The 25057-nt window shown below is 35.8% G+C and overlaps 1 protein-coding gene across 2 annotated transcripts; it reads left to right on the forward strand.

Annotated features, from left to right (window-relative positions):
- Positions 1-1843: 1843 nt before the first annotated feature.
- Positions 1844-24838, forward strand: LOC114457591 (MAGUK p55 subfamily member 5-A-like). 2 transcript variants are annotated; one of them, XM_028439553.1, is made up of 14 exons: positions 1844-2077; positions 5716-6198; positions 7752-7960; positions 13436-13513; positions 15630-15749; positions 17086-17247; positions 17952-18029; positions 18113-18296; positions 19352-19420; positions 19489-19560; positions 21377-21538; positions 22035-22237; positions 22463-22573; positions 24080-24838. In XM_028439553.1, the coding sequence occupies exons 2-14, from the start codon at positions 5871-5873 to the stop codon at positions 24254-24256; spliced, it is 1953 nt and encodes a 650-aa protein (XP_028295354.1). In that variant the 5' UTR covers positions 1844-2077; positions 5716-5870; the 3' UTR covers positions 24257-24838. The 2 variants fall into 2 exon arrangements, with proteins under 2 accessions (XP_028295354.1, XP_028295355.1); XM_028439554.1 differs by having other exon boundaries at positions 19492-19560.
- Positions 24839-25057: the final 219 nt, after the last annotated feature.

Raw genomic sequence — 25057 nt, forward strand, 5'->3', positions numbered from 1 at the left:
CTATTCTTGTTGCCTTCTCTGCTTTAGATGAACAAAAAAAATAATTGAAGTTCCATTTGACGTTTGGATTTTAACTGTCTGTGTTTTTTCCACAGAAGTGAGTATTTAAAAGTCAGCGTGTTGCAGTGGATGATTAATGAGGGGAGAAAGAAGGTTGAGCACAGAGGTGTCGGGAGGGATTAACCTAATAGAAAATGTAGCAGGAAAAAAAAAGAAGCAGCTCCTGGATTAGGTTGAAGATCTTTCAGAGGCAGCAGGAGATTTGGCGGTTTCTCTTTTTCTCTGCGATTAAAAAGGACAGAAAATCTCATTAGCCTGCAATGATTTATAGTCATGTGATAACAGCGGGGTTTGATACACCAACCGTAATGTGTCTATAATGGTTTGAATATAAAACTGGGAGAAAAATTACTGCAGATTATCTATAAGTGTGCCATAGTACAAATGTCTTAATTTGAATAAATGTATTTCTTGTTTTTAATTAACACAGTGAGATAAAGGCAAATGCAGCAAACCCACAAATCAAACAACAGTATAATAAATTATTATGTATTTTTTTTATATGTATTATGGGTTGATTCGGATGGTTTGAGTAATGAAAACCCTCCAAAATACTATTTTTTTATAGGTTTTAAATGTATTTCTGGGACAACATTGACTGAGTTACTAAAAACAATAACATACAGAAATTAAGCTAATTTTTTAATGTTTGGCAATTAATTATGTTTTACATTTTTGACCTCTTTTCACATTGCAAAGGTTAATTTTCTTTTTCTTGATTAACATTTTTGCCATCTTCAAATATGAGTTTCAGTTTATATATTTACTGCATTTCTTCTACTCTATGTGCTGTATAACCTTTTCTCTATTATTATCTGAACTTTTTTTCAGATTGTATATGGGTTAATGACGTATAAGGATTTGCACTGCATGATATTTCATAAAACAGGCATAACTGGACAAAGTTTACATGAATATTATGATGGAAATAAAAATAGAAATAATTTGAAATTAATACAGGACTTTTCACATTCCATAGGTTCATTTTCTTTTACAATTGTTTGCCATCTTCAATTATGAGTGTCAGATTACGTGTTTAACTGCATTTCCTCTATTCTGTGTATAACCTGTTCCGTAATATTATCTGAACTTTCTTTTCCAGATTATTGTGTATGTGTTAATGACGTATAGGAATTTTTCACTGCATGATATTTTATAATCAATGGACAAAGTATGAATTGATTGTACTATGATGAAAATAAAAATAGAAATAATTGAAATGTTATACAGGAGAACAAATAACTTAATAGATTAATAGAATAGAATAGAACTTTATTTGTCATTGCAACAAGTACAATTAAATTACAAAAGCCCTTCAGTCAGTGGAAACAACAATAATTTTACATAGAATAAATAAGAAACAAAGATAGGAGTGCAAAAAATAAAATAAAAAAATAAATCAGGGTGAGTGAATTCTTGCTGCCATAAAAAATATATATTTACAACAGTGAGGTAGATTGTTAAATCATGCCAAATAGGACAGAAAATAAATTTGATTAGAGTAAAGTTAGTTTTGCACTTTAAATAACAGAATAAATTAAATATAAGTTTTTTAAGTGAGTGCATATAAACGAGAGGTCCTACATATATGGATATATTTTTATGTATTTAAATCTTTTTTAACTGAAAGAAATGCAGTTATATCACGTCATTGGCCTATATACAGTACCTATATACCACATTAAGCACATGTATTTTTCCTTGGGCAAAACAGATTGAGACTGGTCGTTGCTATTTTCAAACAGTAGGAGGCGACAGTGAGCAGTGTTGCCATAGAGACGGCTTCCAACAACAGGCACGTTCCACAGTAATGGCTACAAGTGTCCCGAGCGGTGCCTGGATAAAAAAAAAAAAAACTCACAGCAGCGACTGGACGCAGTGCCGAGCAGACTGTCGATAAACTGCCCTCTGTTCCACACTATGTGGGAGCTAAAGTACACACATTTCACACGAATGGGTAGTTAAAGACATCCTGCTTCCATAAAACGAAGAAGAGCTGCTCGTTTTCTCTGAAGTGGTGAGTAATACAAAGTGTTGCAACGGGACAGCTACAGTTAGCGGTCCAGAGGCTAAGCTAAGCCCCTGGTTAGAGTTAAATTAGCACTTAAAGCGGATTCTTCTTTACAAATACGTCATATTAAGTTGTTTATTTTGAAAGCTATTCATGGTTTGTGTGAATTGTTGTCCATGTTGTTGAATAATGAGCTACAATACCGATGTACAGCGTCCAATGTGACCATTTTTAAAGCCAAGTTAAAAAGCTATCTTTTTCTACTACTTACGTCTGAATTGGAGTTTTATTGCTTTTATTGTTGATTTAACGTTTTTTTATGGTTGATTTTCAACTCTGTTTAATGTTTTAATGTATTAATTAATTTCTGTAACTCCATTTAATATTTTCTGTTACACTTTTTAATCTTGAAAAGCACATTATATATGAATTGTCTTGTGTATAAAATGTGCTTTACAAATCAATTTTCCTTTCCTTGTCTAAATTTGCAACAGTGTTGAATAAATTAAAAACCTTTACGTTTTCAAATTATAAGGCTATGAATCCTGTATATATATATATTTGCTAATTTATTGAAGATGTTGTTTGTAGGGAAAGACTGGCCCCCTGAAAAGTAATGTCTATCTAATTATTTATCTATCTATATTCATTATTTATGTATATATTTATCCTAGTATTATTATATTAATTATTTATTCATCTACCTATCTAAATATTTATCTATTTACTTATCTATCTAATTATATACGTATCTACCTGTCTAAATATTTATCTATATATCTATCTATTTATTTATTTATCTATCTATCTAATTATATGAATTATTTATCTATCTATGTCATTATTTATCTACCTATCTAATTATCTATCTATAATTATCCATCTATTTGATTATTTATCCATCCAATTATTTATCTATCCATCTATCTATCTTGTAGCACTTAGATTGTCACCACTAAAGCTAAATTAGTATTAAATTGGTTTTTGTTGCATAGAATTATACAATTAGGGAACCCACCGTAGTTCATAGTGCAACATGTTGAAAGGACTGAACCCCTTTTTAAATGGTACAATGTACATAGAAACAATAACAGTTCAAAGTTGTACAAACAAAGATGATATAAACTTTATTATGAAAGAATTTAACCATATTTCTTGGTTATCGGAGTCGATTAAAGGATCATTAACGAGGGATGTATTGTTAGTGGTGAGATCTTTTACAGCAACATCTTTGATTAAATGATCAAGCAATGCCATCATATCTGAATCATTTGATATTTTCCAAATGACTGAATTTAAATATTTTTCTTAAACTAAGCCATAAAACCAAAGCTCAACTCTTCTATTCCTGTGCACTGGGACCAATGTCCAGCATCCCCATACATACAGTGCTGTAGTCAGTGTAGAGGTAGCACTTGTAATTAAGCCCACAGGAGCAGATGGTCCACTCCGCTGGCAGTCTGTGCTGTTTGTCAGCAGCACACCTACGACACTCTAAATGCAGATAAAGACTTTGAGAGGGGAGGGCTTCTGGAGGGGGAAGGTTCTGCCAGTCGTCATTAGCTGAGGGATGGAGACGAATAAGAGTCAGTGTATGACTAATCAGATCAACAGGGGCCTCAGTTACGAGGCCATGTATATTTGATTTTTGTGTAAGGTGAAGTCTTAGTAATGAGGATATTTTAATTTGCATTTTACAAACAATTAAGTGCTTGTTATGCATTGTTTGTGTTAGTAACTATTATAGTAATGAGAGTGTGGGCATTGGGGCACCGATGGTAAAGTTGCACATTCTAAAATAAACAGTTGTTTTTTGCAACATTTAGCAAAAAACCACATTTTTAAAAATTTATATGAATTTTTTCTGTTAGTATTGACCAGCTTTACATCAATATTTGTAAAATTTGTCATATTTTTTTTCATAAAAATATGTTAATCTAAATGTTACAATTAAATCTAAATGTTAAATCCAAATCTAAATGTTGCATCTAAATGTTAAATCTAAATGTTACATTTAAATATAAAAGTTAAACATAAACCTAAATGTTAAATGTCAGTGTTAAATGTTAGATCTAAATGTCACAGTTGAAACAAAATTTTTAGCTAATATGCAAATTCACCATTTAGATTTACATTTACATTTAACATTTAGATTTAACATTTAGATTTAACATTTAGTTCTAACATTTAACATTTATATTTAAATGAAACATTTAGATTTAATATTTAACATTTAGATTTACTATTAACATTCTATTTTTATGAGAGAAAAAAATGACAAATTTCACAAATATTGCTGTAAATCTGGTCAAAAGTAACAAACAAAAAAAATCCACATATGTTTTGTAAATGTGGTTTGTTGGTAAATGTTGCAAAAATGTACTGTTTATTTTAGCATGTGCAACTTTATCTTATATGGGGCAGCAATTGTAAACACAGAAGCCATATTAATAATACATAGGAAATTTAATTTTCAGAAAATACCTTGTGAGACAAAGTGTTGAAGTTAAACATGCATCAATTTGTAATTCATTTAAACGCAAGTTGTTGTGTCTGGCATCCCTAAAAATTGATCGTACTGTAATTACGGCCACAAGCACACAAAACTAACCCTGCAAAAATTCAAATATTCACATCAGCCATCCTCCAGGAATGGTGTATGCTTGTAATGGATTTTTTGATTAAGCTCCTCAGATGGACAACCGGGGTCATGTGTACCCTTCGCAAATAGGTGGATGAGGTTGAACCAAAGGGATTTGAGGTGACAGAGGGTCAAAAGGCTTTTAACTCTTCACTCCTGGGTGGAGATTAGCTTTTTGATGGACAAGAGGAAGTCCAACATCAACAAGCATCCATCTGCAAAAATTAGGTCCAATGTGCCCTGAAATCAGTACAGTACTGAGATTTAAGGTATATATATATATATATATATATATATATATATATGGTGTAGAAATTTAACAAGTTACTTTATTTCTTTTAAAACATACTCAAAAGGTAACTAAACCCCAAAACCATTTTGGTCCAATTCTCAACATTTTAGTGAAAGTATTTAAATTTGGCATATTTTAGTTGTTAGATGTCAGAGTGACTGCCCTCTATGGGTTGAAACTCTGCTATTACAATAGATTTTTGCTATTTGCTGAGAACAAGATCATGTGATTTTTTTTTTTTTTGAGACCATCTTGTGTCACAAAAAAGCACTGTTAGCCCCGCCCCTTTTATAAAAACTATCACCTGTGGCTCTACAATCTGTGATGAGTAGGTTGGAATGAGAGAAGAGTGAATAGAGAGGTATATTGAGTAACGAGTAGCTAGTTAGCATAGCATAGCATAGATTTTCCATTGGAGATTTTATAGTATACGCTGTGCGTGTCTTAACTTCTCCAGGAGCCCCGCCCATAATCAAGGCAGTTTTTGAATTTCCTTCTGAGTGGCAGGTCAGGAGAAAGCAGGGGTTTACTTATTTATTTACCCATTTAAGCAACTTGGTTACCGTAACATGAGTACTTGTAATCCATTACTTTCACCTCTGCTTATCATCAATCTAACGGTACATCTTTTGTGCCGCCTTAATTTTTTCATATTCTTTTGAATATGGTACATACTTGAACACAATTATTAACCTTGTGTTTGTGTTCTAGAGTGAAATAAATTCCAAAAAGCCCAAAGAGGACTTCAGTTACAGGCTTCACCAGTGAACCATGGCCCCTGAGCTCAGTCACGTCCTCCTCGGGTTGTTCTAACACTCCAGCAGGAAACACTGGGGTGGTTTGAGCTGTACGCAGCTGCAGCAGGGATGATCACATCCCGTATGAACGGTTACGTGCAAGAGGCCCCTGGCCAGGCCGAGGGCCACAGGGAGAGGGCCGTGGACTGTCCAGGTGAGGAGAGTGGCCACGTCAAATCCCTGCACAACAGCACTCAGATGGAGAGGGTCCTGCATCACCAAGAAGAACTGAGGAGGAGGAGAGACGAGGAAGGCAGGGGGAAGCATGAGATAGATCCCAACGCATCACTGAGGCTGAAGAAGCTTTCACAGAACCAGAAGATGGGCATCGACAATCCAACCTTTGATGGAAAGGAGAAGGCCTCCAAAGACACAAGCTCTCCAAGCACTGTGGTCGGTGAGTTAAAGGATTGTGATGGGGGGAGTGGAAACATCTATAAAGAAGGTCAACCGTAGTTAGTTAAATATTTGATCCAAATGGGTTTTGTTGTGTAAAGTTCTCTTTAGCATTCCTTTAAAGGTCATTATTCTAGAGTCATGTTCCTGTCCACCAAACTGTATAATATTAACTTATTATACATCATACATCATTAGGTTATGTCTCAGGTTTAAAAATAGTCTAATATTGTTTTAACGCTATCTGCAGTGAAAACCGCCTGCTTTATCTTAAATTTAGGTTGAATGAAACAGTTGACCCACTCCTTGTGTTTCACATTTCAATTGCTCATATTATACCTAGTATCATATGTATTAAAACTATATGTATATACATGTTTTCTTACCTTGGGAAACATTAGATATGAAACATACCTCATGTGTTGTTCTAATTCTTCTTTGAAGAAGTGTAGTAAGGCCTGTGTGATGTGCAACTTTAATTTAAGACTCTGTACCAAATATCGAGGTTATTAATGCTAATAGAGCAGTGTGTTATATGTTAAGGTTTAATTTATTTGAAGTGGATTATCTGAGGAACATTTGTCTGAATAAATGAAACCATAACATATTATTCTAAAAGAAGACAAAAAGAATCTTGCTGGAATTATTACGCAGAAGTCAAGGAAACATCAAAGGACACATCAAAGTGATCAGCAGACGCCTCTGTCGACGACTGGCAGTTCCTGGTCAAAACATTTAATGACATCAAAGTGCATTTCCTGAGGAACAGTTGTCTGAATAAATTAAACCTTAACATATTATTATTCTATACTATACTACCATACTATTATTATGGTATAATTACAAAAGTGTATACCTCCATATGGGAAAAAATGCACCAATAAAACAAAGCATCATGTCCAGTAAATGATACTGGACATGATGCTCTGCTGTTTCACTGTCTGTCTCAATGACTATAAAATCATGCATAAAAGTAGTTCAAATTTTCTTTTCAAATAACTCTGCACATATTTTTGTTGTTGTTAATATATTAGACACAGTTTAGTTTTGTACGTGACTAGTTCAGGCAGCCTTTCAGATAATTTCTACTATAAAGATCTTAAATATTTCGGTTAAAACATTCAAAGAATAGATTATTCTTATGGTTTTTAGGGCTACAAATAGCAGCAAATTGTGTTTAATTGAAGTCAGTGTTTTGTGGAGGTCCTTGAAAAGTTTTCTGTTCCTAGATCCAAAAAGCTTGAGAACCCTTGATCTTAACAATAACATTGATGCATCCGCCATTAATTTAGAATTACTGGTAAATTTTAGGATCTGTTCAAATGCTTACTGTTGGACTAAAACAAAGAAACTTGAGAGAACTAGAAAAATGCTAAAAAGTATATGTTTTGAAATACCGTCAAAAAATTAAAAGCCAAATAAAAGTTAAATAATTAATTGCGGTAATAGCCAAATTTGTTAAACATTGAGAAAACAACAACCTCAGTCTGAAATGTCCCTTTGTTGTTTGTGTGTTGTTCAACCGTGACCTCAGTGCCATCTGTTCTTTCTTAGAACTGGAGGAGTTTCTCCAGGCTCTGAAGTGGGTGCAGCGCTGCTTGTCGGACTCCCAGAGCCAGCAGGACGTGGATCTTTTAACCCAGCTCATTGCCAAAGAGGATTTTACCAATGCCTACACCATCTACAGCGTGGTGTCCCAGCAGATGACCCGAGTCAGTCCCTCCTCCCCGCTGACCGCACAAGCACAGGACCTGTGCCAAGAGGTATACACTATAGTCGTTTCACATTAACATAAAACACTGTGATATACTTAGAGAAGGTGGCGTGGCCTTGTTTTATTTTGTCTAATCACTTCTCGTTCAAAGACTCTCCCTTTACTTCAAAGCTGATTAGTTGGGAGAGTGGGATTTAAAGCGGCGGCGTCTCTGATCCCTCGGGTGTTGTTAGGCGAGGCTGATTTTAATGTGTAAACGCTCCTTGTGTTAAAACAGGTCTTTTTTTAGTATTTCTGTTTTGTGGTCTTTACTGGTCCTCTTTCCTAAAACGAAATGAATATAAATGAAAAGTAATTAAAATTAAATAAACCTGGAAAAACAGAGAATAGACATTTCTTCCTTTTCCATGTATGTTTCAAAAATGATATAATTAAAGAAAAAAAAAAGAAAATTTAACATAGTTTTATATATCAACATACATACATACTTACAAGGGCTGCACAATTAATCAAATTTTAATCGCTATTTTGGTTGCCACGATTAAAATAACCTGATCGTCGGTAATATTTACATTTAAAATGTGCATTCATTCAGTTAGCCTTTGGTAAATTTCAAATTCTCTGGTTATTTTTTTTTAATATTTTTTTGTTCTCATTCAATTTTTAAGCCTAATTTTGCACTGTAAATTGTACACATTGTTTGTTTAAAAGCAGTGCAATAAAAACAGATTTTTCCCTAATTTGATAAATAATTGTGATTATAATCGTGATTACGATATTGATCAAAATAGTCATGATTATCATTTTGGCCTTAACTGTGCAGCCCTACATACAACATGTAAATATGTATCATAGTTATCCTCAATGCAATTACAAATTTAACTTAGATGGACTTACAGAAATTCCTTAAACATCCTGAGCATCTTTTTTCTGCTTATTTGCCGCTAAAACGTTTTATTGTCTTATTCTTATTCTTCTCTTATCACAATAACAGTAACTATATACAAAAGGACAAGGAGAGTCTGCAGGGGGTGGGATGCGCGTATGCAACTGTTTTGTATATAAAAAATAATTCAATGTATTTTGGTTCAACCATGCCTTTAAACTAGATATACAGTATATCTTATGGGACTCATAGTAGTCTCCACAGAGGAATAGATTTGTGTACAGTGGCATAAAAAAACGCTCACATTGTACTCGTCAATTTATGTTTTGGACCCCGATGGGTTGTATTTACTTTTAAAGAACCTCTAGTGGATAAAGCAAGTGAGCAAACTGAAATGAAGTATGGAGAGTCATAGCTGGAGGTGATGATTAATTCAGCAGCGCTGCCCAAGACAGGGCACGCCAGCTTGAATAATTGTGAAATGTAAATCGTCTCGTAGTTAACAAGGTGAGGGAAAACAAAACAAGGGGTTTAGGCGTGCGGAGTACAGGCCATGCATGGAAATGGAGCAAAGCTGTCAAACAAAGCAGAAGGAATGAGATAGGTGCGGGGAGGAAATAAATAAATGAGAGCACAGGTGAGAAATACAGTCTTTTTCTATTTCTTGATGTATATTGGCATCTGTTGGGATCCAGTTCAGAAAATGTCTGCTTCTTACTGGTAATATAACCACCAGCCAGCTGGTCCCCGCTGAAGCAAAGCAACGGGACCGGCTCCAGCTCCTGCTATTCGTCACACAACATAAACCTCACAGATAGACACATTTAATGTGGTTTGCTTGGCCAATGACAGGCTGCACTGAGAAAGAAAGAAGCACAGCGTATGAATTGGTCTCAGCCTTTGTTTAGTTTAACATGAAAGAGTGAATATAGGTTTTAAATGACAGTTTTTTTACTGTACAAATTAGTTTTTATTCTTTTGCTGGTATTCATAGAGCAGTTGTTCTCAACCTTGAAGTCAGGGACCCATTTGGGGTCACAAGACACTGGGAGGGGGTCGCCATATGCCTTCAAGAAACAGATTTTTGAACAATTAGAGCCCATTTTTGCTTATATTTACCCTTTTTCTGCAACTACACCAAACGGTCCATATTTTAACCTATTTTCATCCTTTTAATGCATTCTTGCTACTTTACTCCCATTTCTCCCACTTCTCTATCAAATTTCAATGTCTTTTCTGCACATATATCCCACTTTCAATACATTTTCAGCACTTATTAACCCTTTCCACCACTTTTCCCACCTAATGGTGCATGTACTATTGACCCATTATTGTCACTTTTAATTTATTTTAACTGTATTTCATGCTTATTGTTGCCAATTTAACCACATTCAAGATTTGTCATGCCCATTATTTTCCAGTTTAAACTAATTGTTCCTACTTTTTAAATTACATTACCCCAACCCCCCTACCCCCATTTATTGACACTTTGAACCATTTTTACCACTTTTTCTTTCCATTTTTGGCCACTCAAATTTACAACTTTTAACCAATTTCTGTGGTTGTTAAAATCTGATTACACCACCTTTTCACTTTTAACCCACTTTATTTCGGATTAAAACAAGACTTAACATCTTTAAGATCACTATATATTATGGCCAAAATAATAATAAACATCCTGGATAACAGTGGATATTATTCAGATAAATAAATAAATGTGGTGGTTATCACAGATTCATAGAACAATGAACCATCATTTTGCTGACTTTATGGATGGGCCCAAAAATCTCTCCCCTTTATTCCCCCTTATAGATGGTCCTGTCTCCACATGACTGTTCTTCAATGTTCATGTCTGTGTTCAACCACCTTGCGGGCTAAAAAGGTTGAGAACCACTGTTCTAAAGCGCTTATCAGAATCAGAAATATCAATGAAATTGATCAACTCAAAATGTCATTAGGAAAAAGAAACTGTTAAAGTGACTAATGTAAATTATTTTTAGTCTTCAGTTCACACACTTAAAAGATAAAGTCTCCCTGCAAAGTGAAAACCCCCACGCACACATTCCAGGTACTGCATTTGACGTGCTTAAGAGCATATACTGTATAAGAGTTTGAGCTGCAGTGCGCCTGAGTGGCTGCGTTACACTGGCATTGGACGTGGAGAATACTAATCTCCCAGCAGTCCTTGGTGCTCGCTGGGCACAGCACCCCGTAGGAACTAGTTCAGGATCTGTGCATCCAGAAAAAGAAACTCCAGCAGCTTACAGCAGCGTTGGATGAGGCGTAGCTGTGCCGTAGGGGGAGGGGACGGTGTGAGTCACCTTGTTAGTGAGAGCTTTGATTAGTCTAATGGGGGAACTAAGCTCTAAACAAGAGAAGATGGAGAAGAGATAAAGGTAAAGTGAGTACTTTCATTAGGAGCATAGGGGAAAAGCCTGAAAAACCACCAACCATCAACTCCCTTTTTACATTAAATGTGTTTAAGAGAAAAACACACCACAAATACAATCTTTAGCTTTTTGGAAAAGAAGCTAAAAGGAAACCGTAACTGACTGGAAAACACTGACAAGAAATAATGTGTCAAATTTTAATACCATGCAGATTTTACTATAATGTATGATTCAGTGGTGGACTGGGACACAAATTTAACCCTGGCATTTTCTGTCCATACCAGCCCATTATCAGCCATGTAGAAGTCGTTATTAAGTCAGTGATGTTCAACATGTGGCTCTTTATGTTTTCATTTTAAGGGGGAAACTTTTGAACCCCTTTTTATTTATTTCCTTTCGCCATTTTGCAACTTCCTTTGTCCCATTTTTCCCCTTTTGAGACTTTTTTCTGACTTTAGCTACATTTTCCCAATAAACATTCCTTTTTTCATATTTTTTGCTTATTTTTGCAAGTCTTTTTTACACTGTTATTGAATTTCTGTCCTTTCCTTAATTTTTTGGGCCACTTTTCATCTGAATAAGCTAATTTTTGCTTATTCAGATGAATACATTTTGGTTCTTTTTGTTCCACATTTTGCCCATTTTGACTATTGTCAGCCACATTTTTCCTTTCCTCATTATTGTTTGCCACATTTTGCCCATTTAAGCAACCCTTTGCATTACATACCACATGATTCCTCTTTACTCGCCCATTTTTTAGCCACTGTTGACTGCTTTTGGCTCATTTTAGTCACTTTTCACTCTTCTCTTGCCACTTTTGGACCATTTTTTACAACCTGTTACCATGTCTGCTTCCACTCGCTCGTCAAAAAAAAAGTCACAGACCGGACCAGCCGACTTCGGGTTGACAGCCCACTGGGATGATGCCCAGTATGCCAGATGGCCAGTCCATTCCGATACGATTTATTTCAGTGACTTCTGCTTTACCATGTTAGTGAAATGCTTTGGTGTTCACACAGTGACTTCTAACTTCTAATATGTGGAACCATCATTCACACCTCATACTGTTTAACATTTTAATACAATACATAATTTATGTTCTGTACTGCAAAGCATGAACAAACTTAAATAATTTGATTAATTCCCCACACTACATTAGGGTGTTACAGTAATGTTTGCCACTCTTGACTCATTCAATGGAAACATTCAGTAACTAATTATCTATTATGTCCTCCTCCTACTGAAATCATACCTGCTATACTTGTGGCACCGCTGTCAATTCTTTTTACCTTTGACTTTTGGTCCAATTAAATTATACAAGCATACATACAACTTGCTAAGGGTACACCATCAACACAGTCTACAAAAACACTAAAATTTCAGTGAGTCATGACATAAGTTTGTTCTTGAAACATCTGGTTGTCGACAAATGACATTTGTGAATATCATGATCTGTGAAATATTACCTTTTAATGAGAAGCTATTCCAAATTTTGAATAAAGTTACAATTATGACATTTTAGCTGTCATAATTAGGATAACTTGCTAAGGGGCCATTTATTTATTTATTTTTATGGCTTATGTTTTTCATTTTATTTATATGTATTAGGGCTGCACAATTAATCAAATTTCAATCGTGATCACAATTTTGGTTGCCACGATTAAATTAACCTAATCATTTTCATTTAAAATATGGGATCTGCACTCTGTAGTAGTGTATTTATTCAGTTAGCCTTTGGTACATTTAACATTTTGGGGGTATTTGTTTTTTAAATATTTTTTTTTTTATTATAAATACATTTTAAAGCTTACTTTTGTACTGTAAACTATACACACATTGCAATAAAAACACAAATTTTCCCTAAAGTGATAAATAATTGTAATTATAATCAAGATTACAATATTGATCAAAATAATTGTGATTATCATTTTGGCCATAATCATGCAACCCTATTATATATTTGATTTTTTTCATGGCAAATGTCTTTTAGTTGTTAACATGCAATTGTAGCTGTATTGTAGAGTTTGGGAGCTGGATATTATGTACAATATTGCCTACATTTCAAACTGTTTTTGTTTGCAGAAGAAGATTAAGCCCAGTTGATTGGCTTAGTCTCTAATCTTTCAGTTAGTTTTATGATTATAACCGTTCTCTGTAAATGCCTAACAACATTTAGATTTTTATTTTTATTTTTTTTATTTTTTGTAGCATGTCATCGGTTTTGATCTAAATGTCTCTGTTTTCCCAGGTCCAGAAGATTCTTCAATCCAGCCGACAAAAGGAGGGTTTGGAGCTCAGAGCTTTGCTCACCAAGCCTCATCTTCAGGTTAGCGATCAATCAACTTTCCAGCTGTGCAGCTTTTAACCATCACTAATCAAACTCAGCGAGCCCAAAGAACCTCAAAGGGCCAACCAATTTATTATTTTTTCAAATACAATGATGAATGCTGGAGATATTATTAATGTCACGCTGTTGTGTTGGCCACCAGGGTAATTATTTTTCTTGCACCTTTTCCCCAGAGCTCAGAGGTTAGCTTTAAGTATGGAATTTGCCTTTAAAACCATAAGACTTTCAGCTTAACAGTTTAAAAGCAGACTCACCTGTCTACTTCCATCATACACACAACAAGCTACTGTGTAATTAAACGTCCTTTATTACGTTGTATAATTGATGTTGACACCATAACAAAGAATTTTAAAAGGAAAAGTTTTCCAAATGCTAAATTAATTCATGTGAAATAATTGACTATATATCCAAGAAAATAATGTAATTTACATTTAATTAAAGGTAATTTACGATACATGATATTATGGTAGGTATATTATTTATTTATCAGGGGAAAGTATATAGTTTTCATGTATGATTATTTTATATTTTGGGTTTCCTTTAAAGTGACAGGAATAACTTTTTTCTCTGGTAGATTTTAAAACAGAATATGTTCTAAGGTATTGATTTTTGTTCAATTACACTAACATTTATGTGAGGGTTTATTTGGGACTGTGTGCATGTGACTGTCTGTGTGTGTTCTTATAAAGGTAATATTAAAATGGAATTTTCAATAGATGAATGCAGCTGCTCTTCATTTCATTTATTGTCTTTTTAACAGGGATGTTGTGCAATAGTCAATTGCACCAGTTAGCAAATAGCTAATTTCCATCTGCAGTCTTAAATTAGCTGTTTTAGGTACAGTGTTTATTCAGCGCTCCAATTAATTGGGCCGATTTTAGCCATCACCTAATTACACTTATTAACTTTATAAGTGTGGCTCTGTTGTGTTTTCTGCATTATGAGCTGCTCCTTTTGAATCAGCAGTAATGATAAATAAAATAACAAATACAGCACTGGAAGAAGTGCACAAGGTCATTGTTTACAGTTGCATTTTTTTTTCCATTTATCCATGTTTACAATTTGAGCAACTTTATTTTTTACATTGTTTTCTGGAAACACAGTTTACAAGTTTGCCTTTTTTATCTTTCAGTGACTTTATCAGAATCAAAACTTTATTAATCCCTGAGGGATTATTACATAAGCAAAGAGCGGCATATTAAAAACAACAATAACACACACGCACACAAAAACAAGGAGAAATACTACAAAAAGAGGTTATTAGAAATAAAAAATAATCATAAATTAATAGAAATGTGTATATATATTATTTATATATGTATGTAAACAGATTTACAGTCCTTATGTTAATAATTAGAGTCCCTTATTTTCATTTAATAGTGTTCTGCTTCTTACTGTTGAATCATTTTTTGGGTATTATTAGAATTTGTATTCTTGTACAATATATATCCTGTGTAAATCAAAGTTCTTATTTCATATATCGGCTTTTTAAAACACTAAGTATCCCATATATATTGGTGCTCTAGTTTTAAGGTTGTTTTTTTTTTTTTTGTCTTGTGAGTTTTTGCGGATCAGCCCCTTGGAAATATATTTACTAATGAGGCAACAAAAGATGCCATTGTTCCTAATGGAGCTCAATAAGCGCTGAGTAGCTGCTCCTAATCAAACATCATCGTCTCCAGTTCAAGGACACAATTTGCTCCAAAGCAGCTAAATCACTGGTGTCTGATGATTGATGGCGCTGGATTCTGACTCTTTAAATGCTGAGATTAAGATGGATTGTGCTACTGCCAAAGCTTAACCCCATCTCCATGCCTTGAGGATCCCTCTGCGCCAAGATGGGGCTAATTTGAACTGACAGTTATTAATTGTTGGATACAGAGCGTGTGTCACTTTAAATGGTGGGACGGAGCAATCTCTGTAATATGCCCTAAAGGCAGGTTGGCTGACTGGTCTTGTTAAAATAAGGTCGCGAGTGGGTGTACTAATAGTCACAGTTTTACCGTGGAGCAAAGGGAGCACATCTGTTCTCCACACCTGCCACTGCCTCCAACTTTCTCCTTATTTCTGTCCTTTACATGTGATTGTGTTTCAGGCACTGATGCAGGCACATGACAGCGTGGCGGGACAGGAGATCACAGAGGAAAACATCCACCAGTACCTTGGAGAAAGTGTTAAATTAGTACGACTGGAGAAGACAAGAGACACGCCCCTGGTCAGGAAGCTTTTTCTGCCTCTTTCACTTTAACCCACATTTATCTTTTTAAATGATTGAAATTATGATGAAGCAAAACACACACCTACACATCTTAATAAGTACCTTCAATTGTTGTAAGTCATTGTGCTAAATGTTACATGAAGCGAAGAAGGTACGTTTTCTTTGCTCGTATGTGTGCGTGCAGGGAACAGTTGATCAGCTGTAATATTTGAGCAGGTAGTTTTATTCAAAGCAACTGTAATCAAATGGCAACAACATATATGTTAAGGTTTCATTTTATACAGACAGCTGCTCTTCAGGAAATTTACTTTGATCTCCTGACGTGTTTCGACTGTCCACTGCCAGTCTTCTTCAGAGGCCTGACATGTCAGGAGATCAAAGTACATTTCCTGAAAAACAGTTTGAATAAATGAAACCTGCGATCAGCAGACACCTCTGAAGAAGACTGGCAGTTGGCAGTCGAAACATGACAGGAGATCAAAGTAAATTTCCTGGAAAAAAGTTGTCTGAATAGACTACATTTTGACATATTATTCAAAAAGAATCTTGCCTGAATTAGTACTTGGCAGTCAAGGAAACATCAAAGCGATCAGCAGAGGCCTCTGAAAAAGACTAGCAGTTGACAGTCAAAACATGTCAAGGAGATCAAAGTAAATTTCCTGGAAAAAAAGTTGTCTGAATAGATAAAACGTTAATATGTTATTCAAAAAGAATCTTGCCTGAATTATTACTCGGAAGTCAAAGGAAAAACATCAAAGTGATCAGCAGACACTTCTGAAGAAGACTGGCAGTTGACAGTGAAACATGTCAGGAGATCAAAGTAAATTTCCTAGAAAAACAGTTGTCTGAATAAATGAAACCTTAACATATTGTTCAAGAAGAATCTTGCCTGAATTATTACTCGGAAGTCAAGAAAACATCAAAGCAATCAGCAGACGCCTCTGAAGGAGACTGGCAGTTGACAGTCGAAACATGTCAAGAGATCAAAGTAGGAGTCCTGAAGAACAGTTGTCTGAATAAATGAAACATAACATTCATTATTCAAAAATTAGACAAAAAGAACTGGAATTACAGCTCTTTTATCTCACACCTTTACCTCTGGGAGTCATAGTGGGGTTGGGTGACATCATAAATGTTTTTGTTACTGCTTAAATGAAAACCTGCATCTTTGCTTCTCTGTGCAAAATCAGTCAGCTTTGAAAATTCCAGGAGGTTTTTCCTTTTGCACATTCATATTAAGAGCTGTGTTTTAATTGTACCTGGAAGTAAATACTTGTATTCACTGTCACTGTGTGTGAATTCTGAGGCACGTCTGTCTGTGTTTGATCGTCAGGGAGCCACGGTACGTAACGACATGAACAGCGTGGTGGTGAGTCGGGTAGTGAAAGGCGGAGCAGCCGAGCGGAGCGGCCTGCTTAGTGAAGGAGACGAGATCCTGGAAATCAATGGAATTCCCATTCGTGGGAAGAACGTTAATGAAGTTCATGACTTGCTGGTGAGTACAAAAACCATTTTTTTCCTTTTCATGAAATATTGTCTGATTTTAGATAACTGAGATATTTTTTAGCTGCTTTCTAGTCAATCCTTTACACATATCTTCACTTTGCTGTGCTGTGACTTACTTTACATAGTTGTGCCTATTGTTCTCCACTAAGTAAATATTAAAACAGAACAGGTGTTGATCAGGGTTGGGGCTAATTCTAATTGTAATCGCGTAATTGATAAGTAATTACAGTAATGGCGTAATTATAATTGTAGTTGTAACTGGAAAAAATCTGTTGCTGTTGTAATTGAGATGTTCAGAAGATTGACTTTGTAATCGTAATTGGCATGGAATTTGTTTAACAAATTATTTCATATTCAATTACGTTCATTTCAGGCCCAGTAATTGTGATCAATTGTAATTGAACTTTAGTAATTGAGAACGTCATTGTAGTTTACTTTCAGGGGATAAAAAAATTTGTTATTTTAATTGTAATTTGAAAAAATGGCCATCACTGTAATTGTAATTGAACATGGATAATTGAAGATGTCATTTTGATTGAAAAGTGTAATTGACCCCAACCCTTGTTTTTTTCAGTAGTTTGCAAAACATAAAAGCAACATGTGTCATTGAGCTGCTCTCAAAACCAAAGCACCCAAATATTATAAGTGTTTGCATCCCACGTTTAATTCATTGGATTTCTTCTTCTCTTTCAGCAACAAATGCACGGCACCCTGACCTTCCTGCTCATCCCCAGCTCACACATTAAACCTGCTCAGCACAGACAGACTGTGGTAAATTCATCAATGTTTGTATGTAATGATAATTAGCTGCGTGCATGCAACGGGAAAACTTATTTCCTACTCGCTGTCTTCAGATGCACGTACGAGCTTATTTTGACTACGATCCCTCTGACGACCCCTTTGTGCCATGTCGGGAGCTTGGTCTGTCCTTCCAGAAGGGAGACGTACTCCACGTCATCAGCCAGGAAGACCCCAACTGGTGGCAGGCTTACAGGGACGGGGACGAGGAAAACCAGCCTCTCGCTGGACTCATTCCTGGTGAGAATGAATTTTAGAAGCTGTACATTTGCATCTATAAATTGTTTCTACAATAACTGATCATAAAACTGTGTTTCCAAGAATTACATGTTTTTCTTTTCGCTTTACTCCTGGTTGTTGGTTTGATTTTGTATGTTTTTTAAAGGAACTCCTTTTCTAATTAAAGATCATTATTTTTTATTTAGTCCTATAGAGCCGTGGTTGAACACAGACATTAACATTGAAGAACAGTCATGTGGAGACAGGGACAGCTATAAGGGGGGATAAAGGGGAGAGATTTTTGGGGCCCATCCATTAAGTCAGCAAAATGATGGTCCATTGTTCTATCAATCTGTGGTAACCACATTTATTTATTTATCTGAATAATATCTACTGTTATGCAGGAAGTTTATTAATATTTGCGCCTAGTATATAGTCATCTTGCTTTATTCACAATTATTGGGTTAAAAGTGACAAAAAATGGTGGAAAAGGTGATGAAATGTAATTTTAAAAACCACAGAAATTAGACTGGCCAAAAACGGACGGAAAAAGTGATAAAAAGGGTTAAAAGTGTGAATATTTTTGAACAATTAGTCGGAATAATTTGTTTAAAATGGCAAATAATGTGCATGACAAATTGTAAATGTGGTTAAATTGAAGAAAATAACAGAAAGCCAGTTACATGAAGTAAGATGTAATCACAAATAAGTGCATATTAATTTTTAAGACATACAGGATTCATTTTTGTCTGTGTTAATTTGTTGGTTTAAAAGTATTATTCAAGTGCTTTTTTAGAGTTCATCATGTTAAGAACCATGAACTTTTATTGCACCTTTCTGTTGCCCATTAACTTAGACACAAACCAGCATTTGAGAGTGACAAAGGGTTAGGGTTAAAGCACAACTACTACCCTCTCAAGAATCACCTCCCATCTGTCCAATTAAGCAGATTAAACAAGCACCTAAGAATTATTTGCGATTACTGCCTTAATCAGGCCTGTAAAGCAAAAAGGAGGTTAAGTAGTGGAAATGGAAAGTAGGAAATTTTCTGCTTTTTTTTGCTTTCTATTTTTCAGGTAAATTATTCCAACAGCAGAGAGAGTCGTTAAGGAAAGCCATAACGGACAGTAGTCGAGAGCATCAAGGTAGGTGGAGCCACAATGTCTTTATAAGATATTTGACAAACATGACTAAGAAAGTCATTTTGTTACAGCAGGAAAGGGTTGGATTTCAAAGAAGAGCAAGAAGCTGAAGAAGAAGAGTGCTTTAAATAACAAAAACACAGGTAATGCCATATCCTCATATTTTATTCACACACACACACACACACACACACACACACACACACACACAAGGTGGAGTTGTTGTCGTGGTTCACGTGGCAGCTTGGCCAGACTTGATGTGTCACCGGTCAGATTAGTCTCGTCTTCACAGACGGGATCAAAGGAGCCACCGACAGGTGCTCAGCAGGTGTCTAACAGGCTTGGAGAAATCTGTGTTGTTGCTTTTGCTTAGAAAACATTTGAACTATTTGTTAAAAAATACCTGACGTTCTAGAAAAAGAAGCGGTTCTAATGTGGAAAGATGGGGAGATCTTTTTTCTTCCCAGGCGGGAATGTTGCTAACACTTTACTTGAAGATTTATACTTAAAGGTTAACATTACGCTGTCATTATTATGACATAAGTGTCATGAAGGCTGTCATTAACACTGCATTCAATTGAATTAAATTCTGGGATCTGGGTCGTCAATTTCAACCTCCGAGGTAAATGCGTTTTATTCAGTAATCTTAGAAAACATGACTGACCACAGTTGTTTTTATATTTTTTGAGGAGCAAAAATGCCTGCTGGGGAAATATATTAGCTGCTGGGGTAAGAGAGAGAGAGAGCGAAACGTCATACACTTTAGGTAAGACTTGAACGCACCAGTGGGGGGAATGCTGCATGCTTCATTGACCCATAGATTGCAGAGTGCATTGAACTATACAGGTATCATTACTTATGCAGAGCAGTGTTCAAATGAACAGAGTTATTCTGCACTTTTAGTAGCACACATGCCAAATTAGACGGCACATAAAAGTAAATGTTGAGGAGAAAGTGACTTACGTTAATTGGTGGGCTCCATCATTTTGCTAAAACGTCATTCCGACCGACTCGGGGTGCTTGGATCCTGCTCGCGTTTTATTTAACTTTTCCAATTTGTTCTGTCTTATTTTTCTGGGTTCCGAGTGCAATGCAATGCAGCACAAGTGTTGTTCGTTACCCTAACCCTAACTCTTTGTTACCCTAACCCCTAACCTTAACCCTAAACCCCTAACCCAGAGATGGGCAAGTTTTAGTACAGCGGGGCCACAAAAATCTGACCGTCAGAGCCGAGGGCCAAGTTATGAACATTTAGAGCATTTAGAATAATGACCAATTTGAACATTAATACAAGAAAAAACAAATGGTTTTTGTGGTTGTTTTGTATAGATTTTATTGTTTTTTTTGTAATCATCTCACGTGTTGTTGGAGTCATTTAGTGTACCGGTGGTTTTGTTGTCATTTGTGTTTTTGGAGTCACTATGTATTCTTTTGTGATTTTGTATAAGTCTGTCATCCTGTGTTCTTTTATCATTGTTTTGTATGCTTTTCTCATATTTTGTGTGGGTTTGGGGTCATTTTATTTATTTTTTATATGTTTTTTGTACTTTTTCAGTTATTTTTCTGTATTTTTGTGGTCATCCTCTCAGTTTTTGGCATAAATATTGGGTATTTCTCTGTCATTTCGTGCGTTAACTTTAGTGGGGCGCACAAAATAAGACCGAGGGCTGCATGTGGCCCTGGGCCGACAGTTGCCCATGTCTGCCCTAACCCTACTTAACCCCACTAGATCCCTCCACCTAACCCAAAAAATACCAGCATAGCTCCAAAGGTGTCATAGCCTTCATGACACATTATTAATCATGCTAATGACAGCGTAATGTCAACCTTATGAATAAAACTTCAAGTAAAGTGTTAACAGAATGTCTAAAGTTTTAAAAGTAAACCTCAAGCAGCCTGAAGTCATGTGGCGTGTCTGAACTAATTTCTTGTTCATCTTTTTCAAACCGTCCCTTCAAGACAATGATGACGTCCTGACCTATGAGGAGATGTCTCTCTATCACCAACCAGCCAATCGCAAACGCCCCATAACTCTGATTGGCCCGACGAACAGCGGACACGACGAGCTGCGTCGGAGGCTCCTGTCCATCGAACCAGAGAGGTTCGCCGTTGCCGTTCCTCGTAAGTCGACGATCACTGAATTAATGAGCAACACAACCGGTTTTCAACCAATAATAGTGCAATAATAATATACATTAAAACATCTATTAATACTAACCATGTGCAAAAGGTCTATGTGCAATAACAATGGCACTTTATCAACCAGAAAGGCTAAGGGCGAGGTGCAATTTCTTATTTGAGACAAAATATTAGCATGTTTGCACTTTATCACTGAAGCACTGTATCGTCTGCCTTATGCACTTAAGCTGCAATGGTCACTTCATTTCTTATTTGTCCTGTGCTAAATGTTGTTATATTTCAGTCTTTACATTTTATTGTACTGTCCATGCTGTCTGAGTTGTCTGTTTTTTTAATGTATTTTCTGTTTTACACAACATCGCCTGCAATCTGGCACATTTACATCACGTTCAATAATGTGCATTGTCCCTTGTCGCAAATAAATAAAATTAAATCATATGAAGCTAATAAAAAAAATCCTGTTGACTTTTCCTCTCAGACACGACCAGAAACGCACGGATGATCGAGAAGAACGGGCGCGACTACCACTTCGTGAGCCGTTCGGCTTTCGAAGCCGATTTGGCGACGGGGAAGTTCATTGAGTCTGGGGAGTACGAGAAGAACCTGTACGGAACCAGCACCGACTCCGTCCGACAAGTGATCAACTCAGGACGCATCTGTGTGCTGTGTCTGCACAGCAGGGTAGGACGTGCTAATTAACCAAGCTGTTTTTATCCCCTCTTCATTCCTGATCCCAACCACTGGATCAGTGCCAGAGCCTAATTACCCTGTGAAACGGCCTGAATATAAATCATTACATGTTTTGGATGGATCAATACCCAACGTGCTCATCATAGGCTCTACTTTGTTTTGTTTGTGTACATTTTAAACCTTATAATCTCTGTGTCCTGGTTTCTCCTTCATTAGTCACTCCAAGTTTTAAGATCCTCCAACCTCAAACCATATGTTGTCTTCATTGCTCCTCCATCTCAAGAACGACTACGCACCCTGCTGGCCACAGAGGGGAAAACACCAAAGGTAAACATGAAAGCATTTCAAGTGCATTACTAGAATTGTAGCTTAGGGTGACCATATGTCCGGAATTAATTTTCACGTCTTGTCCGGGCCTTCGGGCCGGATTTTATAAATAGATGAAAATGTTCTGGTTTCCCAGGGACCCTGAACGCATCAATTGGAACAGGTTCATTTGAATATGACCGTAGCTCCGCTAATATTTGCTCTATCAGATAAATTCCAGCAGTTTCTGAAAGCTACGGGGTTGATCTCATCACAGTAATGTCACACACGAGGAAAAGAGAAGAGAGACTAAAGTCCAAGAGTGATTGAAAAGGACCAAATACTGGTGGATTTAATTAAAAATATCAGCAGGAAGACCCTCCTGGATGATAAAACATCCATAGAGGTTCAGAGAGAGATTTGAAAATGAACCAGTTACTGGGAGAAATTTAGCCTTTAAAAAGTTACAGTAAAGTTTCCATCATGTGATCTAGACCTCATCACCTCCCTGTCTCCATGACAACAGACAGAACTAGAATATTTGCATTTCCTGAAGAAAATGCAAGTGAGGATGCAGTTGCTGACCTGATTCGCACTGTATTAGCTGAGCATTATCCATTAACATGAGCTCGCATTATCCATTAACATAGTATTAGCAGTAGACTGACATTAGCATTAACTTAGCAATAGCATTAGCCTAGCATTAGCATTTTACTAGTATTTACCTAGCAATGGCAATAACTTAGCAATAGCTTAACATTAGCAATAAGTTTGAAAAAAGTTTAAATGAGTTGAAAAACGTGGAAATGGTTGAAGTTAGCAACTGAACATGTTTAAGGTAGAAAGGTCAAAATGGGAATGAAGAGCTTAAAAGTTGGTAAAAGCTGAAATTTCCAATAGAAATGAATGGGAAATAAAAAATGTAATAAGTCAAAAAGTTTAAAAGTTTCAAATTCTAAAAGCGATAGCATAAATATCTGGAACTTTCTGAACATTTTGTTAGCTTATTTGCCCAAATCGGACAAACGGTATAGGAAGAGTTAACGCAGACGGAAGAAAAAAAAACGATAACAATAGTGAGGATGCCTCCTCCATCCTCAATAATAAAGCTGAGTCAGCATTGGACCATGTGATGTAAACTTTTAGTTATTTATTGAAGCGTATATTTATTGATTACTTACTGTTCTGGAAGCCATGAGATTTTTTTTCATTTTTTTAAATTTTTAGTCGATGTTTCTCATTGTTTTAATGATTGAGAGATTTTAAGAAGGTACACATGAGGACACATTGTTATAATGCATAATAAAGGTCTTTGTTATAAAGGGAGAAATGTTTTTTAAAACCTCATGAACAATAACAACTTATTTATCTACTATATTGTATTTCGTTGTTACAAGGTAGATTAAAAAAAATGTCAAGTAATTTGAGGTCGGCCCAAGTGTTCTCTTTTTGGGGAAATCAAAATCTGGTCACCCACAATTAATAGTCCATATAATTAGTTTTACTGTTTTATTTTCCCACGCACAGCCTGAGGACATAAAGGACGTCATTGAGAAAGCCCGTGAGATGGAGAACAACTACGGCCACTTCTTTGATGCGTCCATCTTCAACACGGATCCCGAGCAAGCGTTCCACGAGCTGCGCCGCTTGATCGATAAACTGGACACTGAGCCGCAGTGGGTGCCCACGTCCTGGCTGTGCTAAAGGCTAACAAAGAAGAAGAACAGCTCGTGGTAAAAAATGAAAAAAACAAACTCCTGATGGATTCCGTCTTGCACATTTTCCTCTTTTCGTGTTTCAGGGATGAACTCAAGTTTTCCTTTTGTGTTTGCTTCTGTTTCTTCACCTTCTTTTCTTTTTTTTGTTCTTTGTGAAATTGCAAACACCTTTATCATGCAAATATTTCTATCCTAAAATAATAATTATTTAAAAGTGTAAATATGCATTGTATTGACTGAAGGAGAAAGAGGTGTGACAGTGAAACATAAAACACTCAGAAAAGAGTGTAAACGTCTGAGTATTTAAAGAATAGAAGCCAAAAATCTGCGTAAACCAAACGGCAAAGAAATCTGCTGTTACCTGCAGTGATTTAATTCTGTTTTGTGATAGTATTATCTCATTTACACTATTTATATGTAATGTTCTCCTTGTTTTTTTGTACTCATATGAATGAAGAATCTTGTCCTGCAGTGTAAGTTTAGCAAATAGTGTTGCTTCTTCACAGGGTATGCATCAATCCAACACTCAGGTTTAAAACGTCGGCAATAAAGCACAGTGTTATCAGTATTTTTGACTAGGTTGGTTAATTTGATACATTACATTTTTTTAGACAAAAATATGACAGTCTTCATCAAAACCGGTGAAGGAGGAATGTTTTGTGTCTCATTTTACGTCAGGTTCGCCTTGGACAAGACTTCAGTCTGTGTCAGTGTTAAGAAAGGAAGAAGATTGACTCCTAGAGTCAATTAAATGGCTCAAATTAACCTAATATGTTGTTTAAATATT

This window comes from Gouania willdenowi, chromosome 24 (genome assembly GCF_900634775.1).
Source record: "Gouania willdenowi chromosome 24, fGouWil2.1, whole genome shotgun sequence".
Taxonomy (NCBI): Eukaryota; Metazoa; Chordata; class Actinopteri; order Blenniiformes; family Gobiesocidae; genus Gouania; species Gouania willdenowi.

What these genes read in the sequence shown, in the direction of transcription:
- LOC114457591 (XM_028439553.1), top strand. Translation starts at nt 5,871, where the DNA reads ATGATCACATCCCGTATGAACGGTTACGTGCAAGAGGCCCCTGGCCAG. An exon ending in TCACCAAGCCTCATCTTCAG is followed by an intron (nt 13,514 to 15,629) that starts GTTAGCGATCAA and finishes ATTGTGTTTCAG; the next exon opens with GCACTGATGCAGGCACATGA. An exon ending in CAGTAGTCGAGAGCATCAAG is followed by an intron (nt 19,421 to 19,488) that starts GTAGGTGGAGCC and finishes ATTTTGTTACAG; the next exon opens with CAGGAAAGGGTTGGATTTCA.